This window comes from Streptopelia decaocto (assembly GCF_964273445.1).
Source record: "Streptopelia decaocto genome assembly, chromosome: 1".
NCBI lineage: Eukaryota > Metazoa > Chordata > Aves > Columbiformes > Columbidae > Streptopelia > Streptopelia decaocto.
This window is the reverse complement of record NC_138663.1, coordinates 26886728-26901129: the sequence shown is the minus strand read 5'-3', so window position 1 is coordinate 26901129 and position 14402 is coordinate 26886728. Positions and strand designations below refer to the sequence as shown.

The 14402-nt window shown below is 38.1% G+C and overlaps 1 protein-coding gene across 1 annotated transcript in view; it reads right to left on the bottom strand.

Moving 5' to 3' along the window:
* Positions 1-14402, bottom strand: part of CTTNBP2 (cortactin binding protein 2) — an 89281-nt gene that overhangs the window by 2048 nt on the left and 72831 nt on the right. The window contains 7 exon segments of the mRNA XM_082055405.1: positions 1389-1490; positions 3640-3772; positions 4653-4713; positions 6356-6541; positions 6773-6978; positions 11075-11253; positions 14159-14346. Coding sequence (XP_081911531.1) covers positions 1389-1490; positions 3640-3772; positions 4653-4713; positions 6356-6541; positions 6773-6978; positions 11075-11253; positions 14159-14346 — 1055 coding nt within the window.

The window sequence follows — 14402 nt, the reverse complement described above, 5'->3', positions numbered from 1 at the left end:
GAAACAAATCACTAGGAGAAATCGACAATAGGAACAGGTAGGCCAGCTGACTTACAAATGATCCAGCATCACTACTATGGGAAGCTCTGATTTGGAATGTCTGAAATTAATGCATGTAGAGAAGTATTCAAAAGCAGTGTATCTAAATGTGGATCTGCAATGTTAAAATTGTTTCTGTTCAGCAGACACTGTTCTCTGGATTTTAAGTACAATTACAGAAAACATTTTAACATTTTGATTATTTGGACATGAAAAGATACGATGGCAAGGGTGGTAAGTTATGTCATCCAGCTTTAGCTTTTTTAATGCCTGGGTGTCCAAGTTAAGCTGTTTTCTGGGCTGCTTCATCACACCTGCAGAAAACAGTGTCTCTAGGAAACAACTTACTGGAGTCCACAAAGTGTGTGGATTGGACTCCCGAGGACCCTGTGAGGGAATAGAGGGAGCACAGAGCGCGGGTTCTGCCCTGGCCAAGGCCCATGGAGCTGCGTGCTCAGAAATTATCTTGATGTGCGAAAACGTGAGAAGCAAGAAAGAAAAGGGAAAAAAGTGTAACAGAGAAAGCATAATTTTTACTTTATTATCCAAAGGATTAGAACTAAGTAGGATATAATTTCATTTTCACATTTAGTAGGGAAGTTAGCTCCCATAAACATTTCAATTTCTGAAAAGAAGAAATGATAGTGGACCTATTATATCTTTCAGTGTATTCGGCTTATCCTCCCACTGAAACTGCTCTGACGTTAGTGAAGTTTGTTTACATTTAGACCATCTTTTCCCAGAATCACCCAACTTATAGCGTTTCTTTTGACTTTTCACAAATAATATGGCATGACAACTGTATATTGCAACAAAGAGCTTTTTTGAAAAAAGAATATGCAGTTCTTCACAAACTCTGGTAATATGTCTGCTCAAAATGTCTGTCATCGAGAACTTTGACACCACAAAAAAGGTACAAAAATGGACGACAAGCCAGTAATTTTACATCAAGAATTTAAGAAAGTTTTGCGCTTTTGCAAGCTTACTGAATAACACTAATTGGGGAAAAAAATGAACCCAGGGCTTTTATTTCTCTCAAAATCTGATGCAAATAGCTTATAATGTCAAAGTAATGTTAACAATGCTTGGCCTAGGGAGATGGCTTTATGTAAACATGAAAACTGAAGCAAATACAACCATTGTTTGTTTAATAAATCTTTAGCTTCCATTAAGACACATAGAAGAAACTTGGCATGGTGTGTCCAGCAAGTTTCCTAAGAATGACAACAGTTTATTTTTGCAATAAACAGGGCATTGGAACACTAATTTTTTGTATCCCATTAGGAATTCAGATTTTGGAGAAACTCAAGGCACCTTCTGTGTCCTACTACAAAACGAGTTTCACCTACCTTTTGTGCTGTTGTCTTACTCGGGTTAGTACCGCTTGCTGAAAATACAGGACTGTTCTGAGAGTTATTGAACATCGATAGCTCATCCTTAGAATCTGCAATCTACAAAAGAGAAAAAAATGGTGATTTTTTTTATTAGTCACAGCAGAAATTATGTTTCAATTTGCCAAATTTTGGATTCTTGATTTTATTTTCATGTAGTTGCTGTGCAATGCAATGCATAAATATCCAAAGAACAAGTAAAATATCTTTCATTTACTCCTGAGTGTGTTTATAGGAGATGGGAGATAAAGAGAAAGATTTAATCTTGGCTATTACCAGAGGAAGATTAAACATACATTTCCAGAGCAATACTACTCAGTGGAGTTTAAGGGCAGCTTCCCATTAAATTCTGTCCAGCCCCAGGAACATCACAGAAAGAATGATCCTTTTCTTTTCCTCCTGCCGTATTTCTTCCCCACTATGTTCCATCAAACCTGGTGACCATGCAATAGCAGATAAAGTCTGATCAGCCTTCTGTCCTCACTGAAAACTAGATCTTTTATCCTGGGGCAAGCTGATCTGATTCAACTCTGCAACTCCAAAAGTTCTCAATCCCACATAACAGAGGCAGCAGGAACACGTTGAAGTGAATGGGCAAATTAGAGAGTAGAAGTGTTTATTTTGATGGCAGCCTGAAATGACATCACACAAAGCAAACATGCACCAGCACCCTTCCTTCTGAGAGGCTCTGCCGGGCAGCGAGGGAATTCACAACAGAAATTCCAGCCATGAATGGTTCCACCCATGGTGAGGAAACTGAACAAAGGACAGTGACATCTATCTCCTTCCTTATCTAACCCGTATTTCCTTGAATTGTCAACAACCAGCAATTACATTTTAGATGTTATTAAACACAATTTTAAGCTGGTTACCATTGCTTTAGGCACATCCCATTCTTTCAAGTATAGATATGGTAAATCCCTGCTAACAGACCAATCATCACCTCCCCAGCTTGGTGCAAGTGACTCATGCAAGTCCTCTAAGTACTTAAAAAAAAAATTACCCAAAGCAAACCACCATAATAAAGGATTTCATTAAATAGGTTGAAATGACTTCCCAAACACAGTATTTCTTTTTTTTAATAAAGACTTGGTTGACTTCTGAGAATAAACAGAATACTTAATAAAGCAAAAGGAATGGAACTGCTGTTCAGGTTGATCCCAGAGGGTGTCAGTGCGCAGCCTAAGTGGACAATCACCTAAGACTGACTCTCTGTGTTTCAAAAAATACAGCCCAGCTGCTCTGGTGTGAACACAGCCTGCTCTCACAGCCATCTGCTTCAGCTGGGCCACATGGAAAGAAGGAAAAGAATAAATAGCTACAGCTACAGGGAGAACTGGATGCTTTCAGTGTAGGTCAGGGTGTCAAACACGTTTTCACTGGGGTCCACATCGGCCTCGCGGTTGCTTTCAAAGGGCCAAAAGTAATTTTAGGACTGGATAAATGTGAGAGTAGTTACATTTAAACAGTCCTAAAATTACATTCGGCCCTTTGAAAGCAACCGCGAGGCCGATGTGGCCCCCGGTGAAAATGTGTTTGACATCTCTTGGTGTAGAAAGGAAAAGGAGAGCTCCACAGCCCCACTCCCCGCTCGAACCAGCCTCCCATAAGCGCCCAAATCCCTCTCCAGCACAGAGCTCAGCGCCAGGCCCCTGAGCCTCACAAGTCTCCTTCGCCCTCCTCTGCCACTGTCAAAGAAAAAGAAGTAGGCCAATCCATTATTTCTCGCTTGGGGCAGCAAAACTGAATTTTGCCTGCACAGCAGAGGAGCTTTGAGCCCGTTTTGTGAAGGCTGATGGGATTTCATTAAACAAACCAAACGTGCAATGCATATTAGGAAAAACTTTCTATGTCTTTAATACTACAAACCATTCTCCCAGTGGAAGCAATGATAGCATGAAAGGTAACACAGGGAACAACAATGCAGACAAGGCTGTTGTCTCTAGCACTTATGAACTTATAAATTCAGCCTCCACTGCAAAAATCTCTACAAGAAAAATTAGTGAAGGTGTAATTTAAAATAATGTATATTAAACTAGAATACTTACCCTCAAATGTATAATTTATAAGTTGACTTTGGCTTCTTCCCAAATAATTTAATAATTTTCTTCAGTTCAAGCAGTGCTTGTAAATTAAAAATTTATTTTAAGCACGTAGGCAACAACTGCATATGGTAATGAAGTAAATTATTTAAAAACCTTGTGTTTACCTTGCTTATATCAGGCTCGGATTTGCTGGAACACATACTTTGAAGTTCCTGCACAAGATCTACTTCATCATCTGAACCAAGGGACAGCCTCTGCTCCAGATTTAATGTTTTCAATTGATCCTTCTCTGAAGATCTGTTTAAAAACAAACACCCCCCCACCCAAACAAGTGAGAGGGCAATTAAAATTAAGCAATGATATAGAATTTAAAAATAAATATTATACACACCTGGAAAATAGTAATTTCTTTTCAAGTGACCTTTACTACCACAAACAGGAAGAAAATAATACCTAATTTAGTGGCAGCAATAGTTGTCAATAGTTGTTATAACATAATAGATCTTTTTTCTATTCAAATTATTCTCTCCATTCTGAAATTCTAAGAGAGGATTCTTCTGCCCACTAGCTTGAAAGATTCTCCTCTTTATAAAACAGAGCAATCAATTTATTCTACTCTCCTTTCTGGACTTAACTCCAAACACTTAAAAAAACCCTGTCATACTGGAAGCATAAGTATTCTGCACTCTCTGTGCCTGTGGATATGGTAGAATCAAGGTTTCAGACCAAAGTACAGTCTCAAATGCAGCTCCCTCTGGCTAAATCATGCACTTTCTTAGAGAAACACTGTATAATGTAGACTAAAGTGCACATACTGTACCATTTTGAATTGCCATTCAGCAAGCTGAAAGAGCCAGAGGAGTTTTTAAAATATAATGCCAGGTGAAAAGAGCATAGAGTTGCTTTTTCATGGCAGATTAAGTGTTACATAATATTCTTAAGTCACAGACTATTCTGTGGAGTGCTGCAAGGTTTGAACTACAGAAATGGATTCTAAAATTATACTGAAGTACATAGATTTTATTTTCTCTCAGAGATGAAAATGAAAAAGGATTCCTTTCTACAGAGGTAGAACCAAAACATTACCAAATACAAACTCTTCATCTATTCACTATAATGTGCTGTTTTACAACACAATTTTGTCATCTTCATTGTTTGCTGAGTGATGAACACTTACTTCGTGGCGAGAGAAGCTCTTTTCTTACAATTTGTTTGCAACATAGTCTTAGGTTTTATACCTGCATAAAAGAAAGATGGAGTTATGAGCGTGTTATCACATGCATTGATTCTTCATTCCAAAATCTGTGATAAACAGGGAAAATGTGTTCCCGTTTGCTGGCTATTTATATCAATAGAGTCTGTTGAAGATCAGAATACACCCCTTGAAACTGCTCAGAGTAGCACTGGGGCCACATGGAACTGCTGACATGGCAAATGAGGCAGGAGTTGCCCAGGCTGCCCTGGAAGCCAGAACGTGAGGTTTCAGTGGAGGCACCAGAGCCGCCCTCACTAGCTCTCTCAAAGAGAAATCACTTGTCAACAGGAAAAGATTTAAGTTTGCTTCAGTTAAGTAAAATCAAACAACTTATCCCTATACTTGGAATCAGGAACAATATTTGATTCTGACAGTCGAAAACAGAAGGCTGCTAAAATTAAATACACCATCCCATTTTTTACTTATATTCATAGGTATTAACTCCAAGAACATTCTCAGGTACAAGATATAGTATTAACCGTCCTACTTCAGGTTATGTTCATTTGATTTCTTAAATCCTCTTAACGGGATTAGATAAGTTCACAATTTAGAGAACTAGCAAGCAAAATCAGGACATTACAGCTGCGGTTCAGCACAGCAGAATTCTTTGCAAATACAGCTGAAGAAACAAAAAGCTCAAGTTAACATTACAAAGTACGAGACATCAAGTATTTCAGTCTTTTATATATGAGGTAATTGAGGTTAGAATCTTACTGTTTCTAAAGTGTGTGTGTGTGGGGAAGCCTCTTTCTTTCTAAATCCCTTCCTAACTCTTCTCTCTCACCAAATTACCTTCGTTTTCTGAAAGTAAAAATAAGTCATTGGGTTTTGTACTCCAGAAGTTTTCCTGTTTGATACTGTATTTGGTTATGCTTTTAGAAGAATGATACGTTGGGGTCTGCACATATCCAGATGTTATCCTTGTGTAGCAAACTGCTTAGAATGTCCTGAGTTGGAAGGGACCCACAAGGACCATCGAGCCCAACTGTTTGTTAGGTGGCTTATCATCTTGAGGTGGAAAGACATTTCAAAAGCGTCCGCTACTAATGTAACTTTCACATTTATACACGTGCAGAGACCCAGCCACAGAAAGCCTTCTTTATCAAGCAGCATAGTGAAGACTGTGTGGAAACTTCTTGAAAACTTTACCGTATCTGTGATGACACAGGATATTTTACAATTTTCTTTCGCAATTAAAGAGAATATCAAACAAAAAAAATCTTCAATTTAAAACTAAAGATCTCTTCCTTCCATTACAGGACTTCTAGATTATTTTACTCAATTTATCTAATAAGACTGAACGAGGGATGCATGACCTGATGATGCATGCAGTCATTTATTTTTACTTGGATTCAGACAACAGAAACTACTGTAGTGAAGCTATTAAGTACATTAAAAAAGCTCCCCAAAGTAGGTATACTGTAAATAACAGATAAACATAAGTTATAATTAGGAAGAAATAAAATTTTTGGGAAGAAAGTAAACAATTTTTTACTGGTAAACATAAATACTAGTGTCATTTATTTGAGAATTTTAAATTAATGATGTAGAAGAAAAGTTAGATTTGTGTCTACACAGTTTAAACCCTCACACCTTCTTTCAGAATGGAAAATAGAAAGCTTTACCTTCAGTATTTGTCTCCTGCTTGTTCCACGACTGAGAGGATAAATGGCCTGACTTCTTGCGAGGACTCGTGCTCACTTTTCTCCAAGAAGCATTCTCACCTCTTTTCTTACTACAATTTTTGTAGCTTGAAACCACGGATAAAGGAAAATTTCCTCCCTTAAAATCTGCTATATAATTATCTAGCTCTGAAACAAAAATAGAACAATGTTAAGAATCATTGACTTGCAATTTGACTACCCCATACAACTACTTAGTTTAGTGACTGTAAATGCTTTTAACTGCTCATCTCCCATCATAACTACAGTTATGTTTTATGGAAGTTTTTAATATTACATTGTTTCGGCACACAATCAAACGCTTAAAAGCCCCACACTAGCAATGTACAACTACTTGCTTTTCAGACTGTTCACTGTTACCTGTTCTGGGTAGAGGACAGCCATGCAAAACAGCTTTATTTAGCAAGATACTGAGAGCAGCTTTAACCACAGCCTGTTGACCTTGGCTAGGATTTTTTTTGGCTGTTGTTTGCCCTGGCACAGACGGTCTTTTCACAGAAGCCCTGGAGAGTATTGCCTCTTGAACTCTGGGAGCTATCACAGCATTCCATAACTTGGACATCCACCTGTAGGGACATGAACGATACCTTAACTTCAGAGCCAATTATCAAAACTCAAGATTTTATACTTCGCTTAACATTTCAGATTTTTCACTTTCAAGAAGCACATATATTTTGGACTTCCAATTGTACCCGATTTCACAGAGGAACTGATTTTATTTCGAGTAGGGTTTGTTTGTTTTATATTAAATTATTTGACCTAACATTCTTCAGGTTGCTTAGGCAAACTATTTACTACCTGATGCTTTTCTTCTTTCAGTAGGACTATAAAACATCCTTTTCATTTTAAGGCTTAAAGAAAGAACATCCCAGAAAGATGTATGTTCATGTATATACAAACAAATCCTCCTTCAGCTTTGCTGGTTGTCCTGGTTTTGGCTGGGATAGAGTTAATTTTCTTCCCAGTAGCTGGTATAGTGCCATGTTTTGGATTTAGAATGAGAATAATGTTGATAATACACTGATGTTTTGGTTGTTGCTAAGTAGTCAAGGACTTTTCAGTTTCTCATGCTGTTCCAGGTCCATAAGAAGTTGGGAGGGGACACTGCCAGGGCAGCTGACCCAAACTGACCAAAGGAATATTCCATACCAGTATATATTTTGGGGGACATTCAGAGTGTTGGCGTTTGTCTTCCCAAGTACCCATCATGTGTGATGGTGCCCTGCTGTCCTGGAGATGGCTGAACACCTGCCTGCCCATGGGATAACAGTGAATGAATTCCTTGGTTTGCTTTACTTGCGTGTGCAGCTTTTGCTTTACCTATTAAACTGTCTTTATCTCAACCCACAAGTTTTCTCACTTTTACTCTTCTGATTCACCCCCATCCCACCGGAGGGCAGTGGGTGAGAGGCTGCGTGGGGCTGGGTCAGCAGCTGGGCTTAAACCACGACACCAGTGCCTGGAGAAGTTTCCAAGCCTGCAGGTGTTCACTCAGAGCCTGTTTGCTGCCAGGGTGGGAAAAAGGAGGTATTTGGTTATGATTGCAGCCTTTCCAGTATTCTTCCATTTCCAAACCTGTCCAGCTTACAAGACCTTCCTATTCGTACAGCTGCCTTGCTCTCACCCTCCTTTTGTTTATTTGATCTGTGGTGGATTGTGTTGCCAGGATGCTGTGGATATTCCAGATTGTCTGGTTTAGAGACTGGGTCTGATTAAAAAAAATTGATTCAAAGAGACATGGTTCTAGTCAGACTTTCGCTTTTCTAGGAGACAAATATTACATTGTTTCAGCAGAGAAGTGAAAAATTTGTATTAGGAAATAAATAAATGCTATTTGTCACAGCTTATAGTACTCAAGGGATAAAGGCTTGGAGTTTCAGGCTTAAGGCTCAGCTCACATCTATAACAGACAGTGAGACAATTTTTTTTAGATCAAATCCAACTCTTTTTTTCCCCTATACCCACACCCTCTTATGGGAGGAAGATGGTAATATTGAGAGTCAGAGGGTTTATATTAAAGGTCTGCAGGAAATGATGGGCTATGATGCTGTGTTTCAGGCTTGCAGAAACCCATTCAGAAAAATTCTGTCTGACTGAAATGAACCATTTTCTTGGATCTTTTGATACACAGAAGCCATCTTATTAACCAAAAGATTATGATTATTTTTTTTGATGGTTAAAAAGAAAATGCAGGCTTTTTATTTTTTTTAAGTTAGAATGCATGAATCATTTGGTAGATGTACTTTTGGTTGGTTACGCAGCATAAGATTGAGATTTTATGATACATAACCATGCTACAAAGTGCCGCTACAAGCCTGATAAAAGTTACATTACTTCGAAAAATAATTGGTACAGTTGTTAAAATAAAATGCAAAATGCATATTGGAAATGTTCCTTGAAGCTTCCTTAGCATAATATTGTAGTTACTATTCCATATAGACACAGTCTGGTTCTGCTGGCTGAGTAAGCTGCCTAAAGAAACAATTGCTTTCATTTAGTAATAATGAACTCTATCTCTTGATTTCTGCCTTTGTAAGCTTTAGATACTTTGCAATATTGGTAGTATAAATGTTAAGAAATTTACACTGCAGAGATAAAATTAATTATGCCCATTCTAATCTAACAGTTAGCAATTGATGGGCTGAACAATGCCATCCTCTCTCAATAAAATTCCAATCTGGTGTTTAAATTCAGTCTCACATTTGCTTTTCATTTGTGCTCATCTTGATCAAGTCCCCAGTTCTTTGATATATATGATACTTTGGAAAGGTAGAGTACCTCCCTGCCCCTGAGAAACGGCTACAAAGCAAAACTCTTTACTGTTGGAACATCATCTTTAATTCATCATATCAAAACCAAGAAAAAAATGTAGCTAAAATCTTCCTTATTTATTCACTCTACTCTCTAAAGCATGTGAAGCAACATGGAACAGCAGGAAAAATTTCCTGTCACTTCTTCCCTCTGCCTTCTCAGCCACCTGCATCCACCACTTGCCTCGTGCTAACACTGAGCCCAGAACAAACCTGCTTTGTTGATATCTGTGTGATGTCTTAATGAACTGCACTGACGCAGCGAAGCTTTAACAAACGCAAAAAGCAGCAGAACAGCACAGGGGAGAGAAGGGGCAAGAGGACAGGAGGGGTTAATCAGATGCAAATAACAGCAAACAGTGAGCTGCTAATTAAATCTGTTTATTGCTAGTTCTATGGCCACACTGTTAGCCATCGTGCTGCTAATCTAAAAGCATCCAGTAAATGCTCACTGAAGCTGTGCTTTTTGTTATTAGTGGACAAAAATGACAGTAAAATGAGGAGCCAGATGGCAAAAGACATTTTGGGGTTGTGCTCAAAATCGAGCATCATGAATCCAGTCAAAGTTACACTTAGGAGAAATCCAAATTCAGAAATGCATAATTAAGGTATCTAAAGAATAGTTTCTCTGTCCTCTACTAATGTCATTGCAATAAATAAATTATTAAGACACTTCAGAGGACATGATTAAAGAGGGAGACAGGGGATAGATGCATGGTATACTTTAATCTTTTTTAATTTCACAGCACCCACAAAATTTCAAGTCAATGCTACATCCACATTTAGACTTTTATAGTTACTCTGGATATTAGATAATCTGTACTTTTAGGAAAAAAAATGAAAATGAACAAGCAAAATGTATCAAGATCTGCAGAGAGAACAGAAGATGAGAAAGGCAGTGCACACGCTAAGCAAAGGACCCTGGAAGACGGGTCAGCAGAAAACAGTACAAGAGAGAAGTCAGAGAGGGAACAGAAGTGGCAGTTCAGGAGAATGCTACGAGGCAGGGTGAGAAAAGTAACGTCGTATCTCCAGAAACTAATGTTATTATATGAATTATGAATAAGTTTTGAATCTTAACTAGGGGCTTATTACCTTTCTAATACAGCCAAGCAAGACCTTAGCATGAAAGTAATATATTTCAAAATTCTCTGATGATTTCTTGTATCAGTTTCTAGCAATTGCAGAGAAGTTGGAATGCGAGCAGACGTTCATGCAATTGTATGCAAGAAAAGACATAATTTTCATTATTCTTCTTTAATGTTACTGGACATCTAACCATGTGTATAGCTAAATGTATACACCTGCCTTATTTACTATGCTAACGCTTCTAACATTTCATTGCATGTATGTTTAAAAATGATACCAGATATTCAAAAGAGTAAGAAATTCTCCATATTTCCATCATATAAAGGAAACTTTAAAGTTTCAAAAGGAAACTTTACCAACTTTTCAAGCTTAGAATTCTTGAATCTTATTTCGGTCTGTTCACTAATGAACGGCTTTCTTTACAGTGCTGTCTTGAAATGAAGAACAAAACCTTTAAAGGGTTGAGCAGTATTAGCTGTTCTGGTGCAAGTAATATTTCGCAACCTCTGTGTCAGAAAACAACTGAAAGATCACAACAAGACTGACTTTCAATCAGTGTTAGACACCCAGTTCCTACTTGTGTCCTTCAGAATTGCCCTTCTAGTAATTAAATATTAAACAAAAGTTTAAAGCTTTCAATAACTTCTGTTAAAATACTTTCAAGGTTGCTGAGTCAGAAGAGTTTTGGGAGAAAAGGAACTACTACATTTGTAATAAGTATCTAGTTGGCACTGAATGGTGTCAACAAAACCAGAAGTCTTACTTCACTGTCGCTTGGCTATGCCCTGGCACCACAGGACAAGAGAAGAAATGTTTCGGCCCCATAAGTGCTTCAGGTGCTCCTAGACGTGATAAGCAAGAGTTCAGCTGGTGCCACACAGCAAGAATCCAGTCTATGATCTTGCACACAGGATCACACGGAGGAGGCATTTTGCCTCTGAACTGCAGAGAGAAAAGATATTTGACATGACATAAGACCTCTACTGCAAACACTTTCCTTGAAACCTTAAGACGGCTTGTTGGTTGATTGTTTGTTTTTTCCCCTGGTATACCGCTATTACAAAAATCAGGAACAATCAGAAACTGGTCAAACGTTTTTATGGAGTATATTGAAGTCTTGTATTAAGACTTATTTTCCGAAGTACACTTCAAAAGCTATCTCATTATCAAGAACTTGTGATGCATCTACTTTCCTGTGGGAAACTGAGATACGATTTTGGCAGCTGTGCTTTTTCTATGGTGTATAGGATGAGGACTACAAGAGATACCTACCATATCCTGTACAATGTAACTGATATAAATAAAGCACATAAAAGGACATACAATCACACTGAACAGGAATGCCTGATCCAGGCATATTCTCAGTGGATTTCCATATTGATTTTAGATTTAGTAGCAATGAAGGAAAGATGTCTTCCTCTAGGACTTACATGTTGTTAAAGGCAAATTGTTTGGTGCCAGAAAAATCTTCTGTCTCATCTCACTCCAAATTACAGTCTTCATCATCCTAATCCTAGGATTATCCTCTGGAACAGTTTGAATTAAAGAAAGCATTAAAAGATGCACTAGGGAGAGTATTTGCCAGCACTGAAGCCAGAGCTACTTGGTGGAGTCTACAGGTAAACTATATAAAGTTAATGTAGAAACCATTTAAACTGTTCCCATGTACCCTAGTAGTTCTAAATTAGGGGAAAAGAGCTTTTAATCTGAAAACATGAATGGTAAGGCACAAACAAGGTATCAAAATACAGAGCAAGGATCTCTGAAAGAGTCTGTTGTTCAAACAGTAAATGTGCTATAATTTTTCCTTAGATTTTTGTAACAGATTAATCCTTCTTCTACTTTTAACTTTGTAATTCGCTATTTTAAACCCCGCACCAACTGGCATTTGAGTTTGCATATGGCACATGCATGTATTTTTTAAAAAAATGTACTAGGCCTTTTTATTCACTATTTAATCAGGGAAGATACAGGAAGACACGTGGCCTTTTGCTCCAAATAGCCACCATCTGCATATGTGCTTTAGAGAAAATAAACTAATGAGATTAATACCCAAATGCTGTTCAACTTCAGTCAGAGGTAGGAAGCTATTACATTGTTAAACTCTAACCTGTAAGACTAGGGATTGCTTTTAAGCCTAAAGAAAACAGCCTGAAAATAACACCTGTTACATGGTGCTGCAAGTTCTGGTAGCCAAAGCAGTTCGGCAGAGTAAGTTTGATCCAGCCTTTGTCTGTGAACAAGCCAGAATACCACTGCTTCTGCAACTGCCTGCATTGCTGTGTTTCTTGGCCTTGTGTTCAACTGAAGACAGTCCTTCCCTTTGATCTTGAATGATCTATGATCAAAGTATTTCTGTCCTTTTATAAAGGAGCTTAGATCGCTAGATATTCTCCTGGCTTGAGAATACAATCTTTCTCCTCATGAGGATGGAGGAGAATTTTGCAACATACTTTCATTGCACTGTCCACTGGCCTATACCTCCTTCCAGCACTGTAGCGTACCTGCAAGACACCAGCTTCAACCAACTCACCTCCTTGTCTACAGACGATTGCTGCCCTCCCTGTCCTTTGCAAGGATTCTGGAAACCATTCATACCCTCCGCCAGACAACCATACATAATGGTTCCAGCTTACTATGTCTGTAGGGACCCAAGCATGTAAAACACATGGGGAAAAAATGTTTCATGCAGAAAAAAGTACATCTAAGTAACTATGCATGTGAAAAAAGTAATCTAAGAATAGTAATCTATGAAAAGTTTCTTTGATACATTTCACATTATTTTTTTTTTAATATTCTGTATTCCTGTTCTTGCTATTAAGGAATACCTAGGAGTGTTTCTAAATTTCCTCATTATCATAACTGAAATGTTCAGTCACCACAGATTTCCTCTTTAGGATCTCTTTGAATCAGTAAGCTTTTATAGATGAGAACTGTGGCACAGGGTACAGGAGATGACGTCCCCAAGGACAACCAAGATACATCCAGCTGAACACTCAGAATCGACAGTAGCTCTGTTGTCCCAGACCAGGACTCCTTACTACTGAGAATTTTTTCCTGTTCATAGAACAATCTCCCTTTTTAAGGCTGTTCAGAACTCTGCTGCCAAGATTATTTTCCTTTGCAGCTGCCTTGATTGAACTCCCCCTCCCAATGTCGAACACTGCACGACTGTCTGCAATAATTGCTGTCACACTGGAGTGGTTTTCTTCCAAATAACTTTCAAAATTCCACAATTCTGCTTTTGCCCACATCTTTCTTTTAATTTCCCATCCTTCATTTATTTATTCATGTTAAAACAGACTTCCCATCTTTTTTCTCTTTTGGACTTTTGCTCCAGCTTCAGCAGGCCTGTTGGCTCAAAACAGCTTCCCTACTGATACATTTTCACTCCTCTTTCCTCTTTGATTTGAAAATCATGAATAGTCTTTTTGCTGCTTAAAACTTAGACAACACACACAGGACGTACAACTATCTTATTTTAGATGTATAGAATAAATTCCTCAAGAAAGGGATTTTATATTTGCTGAACAGGTTTTTACTAATATGTTCATGTAAAAGATGAAAAAAATTATTGAAGGATGTTTTCATACCATGGATAAGCAAATATCCACAGTATCATTATTTGCAGCCAACCTGTGTGTTTACGCTAATCAGCCATGACAATGCACCTTCCTATATGAGGCCAAGCACAACACCTATAGATGCACAGCTTGTATCTTCCTAGAAATGAATGTTTTTTTTCTTGAAACAACTTTGTTACCTGCTCAAATTTTGACATTACCATTGTACATATTTCACGGACCCAGTAACAAACAAACTTGCTGAAGCCAATTCAAATTCTTACCTTGTTTATAACTTTTCTTCTTAAAAACTTTTGAAGCAAGCCGTGCATTGGTTCCCCATCCCACCTAAGCTGAACCCAACGGAAATGCTGCTGCACCAGCAGGTCAGAGCCATGAAGATGACACTTGGCGATTGTCCCCAGTAAAAAGCAGTTCTCATGGAAGTAAAAGGCACCAGAAACTCCATTTGCTAAAAACGAACCATAAAGAATTTTACTGAAATACTCAAAGCTTTGACATAATTTC